The sequence below is a fragment of the Anthonomus grandis genome, chromosome 9, assembly GCF_022605725.1.
Source record: "Anthonomus grandis grandis chromosome 9, icAntGran1.3, whole genome shotgun sequence".
In the NCBI taxonomy this organism is placed as follows: Eukaryota; Metazoa; Arthropoda; class Insecta; order Coleoptera; family Curculionidae; genus Anthonomus; species Anthonomus grandis.
In genome coordinates this window covers 22,888,313-22,892,153 of record NC_065554.1, presented here as the reverse complement: position 1 = coordinate 22,892,153, position 3,841 = coordinate 22,888,313, and the positions used below count along the sequence as shown (strand labels likewise).

The 3,841-nt window shown below is 33.5% G+C and overlaps 1 protein-coding gene across 1 annotated transcript; it reads left to right on the top strand.

Moving 5' to 3' along the window:
* The first annotated feature begins 1,884 nt into the window (after positions 1–1,884).
* Positions 1,885–2,757, top strand: LOC126740351 (ATP-dependent Clp protease proteolytic subunit-like). Its single transcript, XM_050446326.1, has 2 exons — positions 1,885–2,328; positions 2,389–2,757. Exons 1-2 carry the CDS (start codon positions 1,932–1,934, stop codon positions 2,718–2,720), a joined length of 729 nt encoding a protein of 242 aa, XP_050302283.1. The 5' UTR covers positions 1,885–1,931; the 3' UTR covers positions 2,721–2,757.
* The last annotated feature ends 1,084 nt before the right edge of the window (positions 2,758–3,841 follow it).

Genomic DNA, 3,841 nt, shown 5'->3' with positions numbered 1-3,841 from the left:
ATTTTGCAATTTTTGTATAGATCTAGAAAGCTCAGATGTTATAGAATTAGAATATACGATATCACCGTAGTCAAGTAAGGAGAGAATGAGGCTATTGCAGAGATAATATTTGGTTTTACTTTTTAAGACATTTTTAAATCTGTACAAATTTCTAAGACGCATATAGCCTATATTTAATTTGTTCTTAATGTGTGTCTTAAAAGAAAGGTTAGAATCTAAAGTCAATCCTAATATTTTCACTTCATTGACAACTGGAATTTTTTCTCCATTAATCTCAATATTTATACTTTCATATAAGTGTCTCAGAATTCCTGACTTACAGCCATATAAAATGATGTTAGATTTAGCAGGGTTAATTTTTAAGTTATGCTCATTGGAAAAATTAACTATGTTTAGTATATCCGATTTAATTTTTTGCTCAGAAATATTAAAATTTAAAAAGTTTAATGGCATGTATATTTGAGAATCATCAGCATATTGTTGTAATTTACAATGTTCAATACAGTTAGGCATATCCGCAACATAAATCGAAAATAAAAGAGGTCCCAATATGGAGCCCTGAGGAACACCAACTTCCAAGTCAAGATACCTTGATTGCTCCAAACTTCCATTGTTGGTTTTTAACAACACCGAATGTGATCTATTTTTAAGATAGGAAGGAAGTATCCTAATATTAGATCCATATGCCATTAATTCCTTGTAACGGGACATACGCAAAATGAGAGGGATTGTACACATTCCGTATTAGAACGGCAAGTAAAGCGCTACTTAAAATTAAGCCCAATATATTTAACTAACGAGTACATACCTTAAGTTCGAACTGCAAAAAAAAAGTGGTAAGCCTTTTCAAGTAAAGGAGTTAAGTTTTAAGGATTTTTTTTATTTAAATGGAAGAATTGGAAATTTCGTTGGACAGAATAAATTAAGACATCAAAATTCTTAAAATTGAAAAAAATGATATTCTTAGAAAGAATTTTCGGAAATGACGATCAAAGCAGTTCGAGATAAGAATAACGTAATATCACAGACTCTTGAACCTGCATACAAGTCTAAAATAAAAATTAGTGAACGTAAGCGGTCAGATCTTCAAGATTTAGTTAAATTATGCAGGCATTCCATCATGTTATGCAGATTTTTACAATAACCTATAATAAGTGCTATTTACTGTTTGTATGCTTATTACAAGTTTTGTATTTCTTTAATACAAAAAAGGCAAAGATTGTTTTTTACTTCAAATTTATTTCTGCGTCACAATATTAAAAAAGTTTAAATATTTTTCTTAAACAAAGTCACAATATGACATATGACGATAAAATTTAAAAAAAAATTAAATAATGCATTTTTTTTTGGAGAAGAAAGACACAAGTGCTCATAAATCATAAATTTCTCAATTCAAGTGTAAATCTCATGTCACTTGTTAACCACTATACTTTGAGATCTAAAAGCATTTAATTTGTCTGCAAGGTTAAATTTTTACAAAAGAGTAAAGAAATCATTAATTTTTAAACCGCTATTTTGACAAATATTAATTTTTGGGTTATGACGTTCTTCTATAAATGGAGCGATATAATTAATATAATAACAGAGTAAACGATAGTACACTAAATTTCACACGAAACCTTTATAAATTTATGTGTAAAAAAAGTTATAATTAATATACATATATTGTAGGTGACATTAAACAGTTAACCAACAATATTATGGTCAATATCGATTGATATAACATCCTAAGCTTATCCTGTCAGCGACAGAATATTAGTAAGCCCTTCGGGGAGCCAAGGCACCCCGCTCTAAGCCTCCCGGATGTAAGGACAATGACCCAATTCGTACATACCAAGACAAGAGCGTGCCCTTTTAAGACCGATTTCTCGAATCCACCCTTAATACATGTCAATCAATGTCATCAAGATAATGTTTAAACCAAATTAACAATGCTGAAATCCACTCTTTTAACACCTTTTTTTAGCAGTATGGCCGGTCGTAGGCTGGCAACTCTTCCCTTTCATCACGTGCCAATTGTAGTTGAACAATCTGGAAAAGGCGAGAGAGCCTTCGATATTTATTCCAGGCTGCTTAAGGAACGCATAATATGCCTTATGGGACCCATAAACGATATAACCAGCTCTGTAACCATTGCTCAACTATTATATCTCCAATCAGAGTCCACTGTAAAGCCTATTCATATTTACATTAACTCACCAGGAGGCGTTATTACTTCTGGATTAGGCATTTATGATACCATGCAGTACATTATGCCTCCTATAACAACTTGGTGTGTCGGACAATGCTGCAGTATGGCGTCTTTACTGTTGGCAGCAGGAACTAAAGGTAATTAATTAATATTTGTATACAGGGTGTTACAAACTATTCTTTTGGGAATGTATATAGGGATGAGGCACTCTCTTCCTAACGCCAGGATAATGATTCATCAGCCCTCAGGCGGAGTCACCGGTCAAGCGACCGACATTAAGATCCAAGCAGAAGAGATTTTAAAGATAAAGAAGCAAATTAATCAGCTGTACGTGAAGCACACGAGTATGCCGTTAGAGAAAGTGGAAACGAGTTTGGAAAGAGATAACTTTATGACGCCCAATGAAGCGAAGAATTTCGGACTTATCGATCACGTGTTGAGTCATCCGCCAAAGTGTAAACAAGCGCCCCCTGTCATCGAAACCGTTAAGTCTACTGTCACGGCCGGAGAATCTACTATTAATGTTTAAACTGACTGACAAAATTAAATAAATTTTGACCCAATAACTGTTGTAAAATCTATTATTTCGTAATAAAAGCTAAAACAGAATTAAATAAATCATCGTGGAAGCAAGTAATGATTTGGAAATAATAGTATTGCGCTAATTAGAGAGGGGTGGAATTTAAATATATCGTGATAAATCAGCCGTAAAATACAATTTAAATAATTCTGGGGGTGTTTGTGCGTTTAATAGATTCAAGTCCTAGGTAAAAATGATTGAAAACGTTAATTTTTGGCTCATTTTTTTCAATGATTAAAGTTACATTAAGTTTAAAAATAATTTGAAGAAAATCACACAATTAAACAATAATAAAATACAAACAAACCTGGTATAATATGCTGTCAATGAAATCTGGGTATAGACTATAAATGAAAAATACAAGAACGGAGGGCAAAGAGTTGAATATGATAAGCATTTCTTTATTAATATGAATTATAGTATATTGATTTCTTATTGTAAAATTTCGGTCAAAACACAATTGACTGAAGATGTTGTGCTCCAACGCCGTGAAGGGGTGCTAGTAGCCATGCCTTAATAGCGTATTAGCAAAATAGGAAGTAAAATAAATATTACAGCGTTTTTTCCCATTTGTTTGTTGTGAAATAAAATCTTCAATATAACACAAACATAGTCATTCATTTACACATTTACACACTTACACCTCAAAACACTATCAATATTGCGAAGTGAACCTCAACTGGCCTCCCAGCGGCAACACGGCTCCTTATATACTCGGCAGACTATGGTTCCGGAAGATTCGTTAACCTTCCACGCGTCTCCAGAGATGTCGTGCATGTCGTGCGAATGACGAAGCTTAGCTGGTATACACAGCGTCGCCAATATCGTTAAAATATGTTTGTGTTATCGAGATTTGCGAATGACGCAGAAATTCAGAAAATCTTTTTCCTTTTAAGTTTTTGGATGATTTACTGAATTGCGGCGTGGCTTATAGCGATAGGAAACCTGAACTCCGCAACAGAAGAGGCCACAGACCGACTAGGTCAAATCTCCCTTTTTCAGGCATGTATCTACCATGTTTTATTAGAATATTTACCTTAATTGATGCATAAACGTTAGGACTCTCGGAT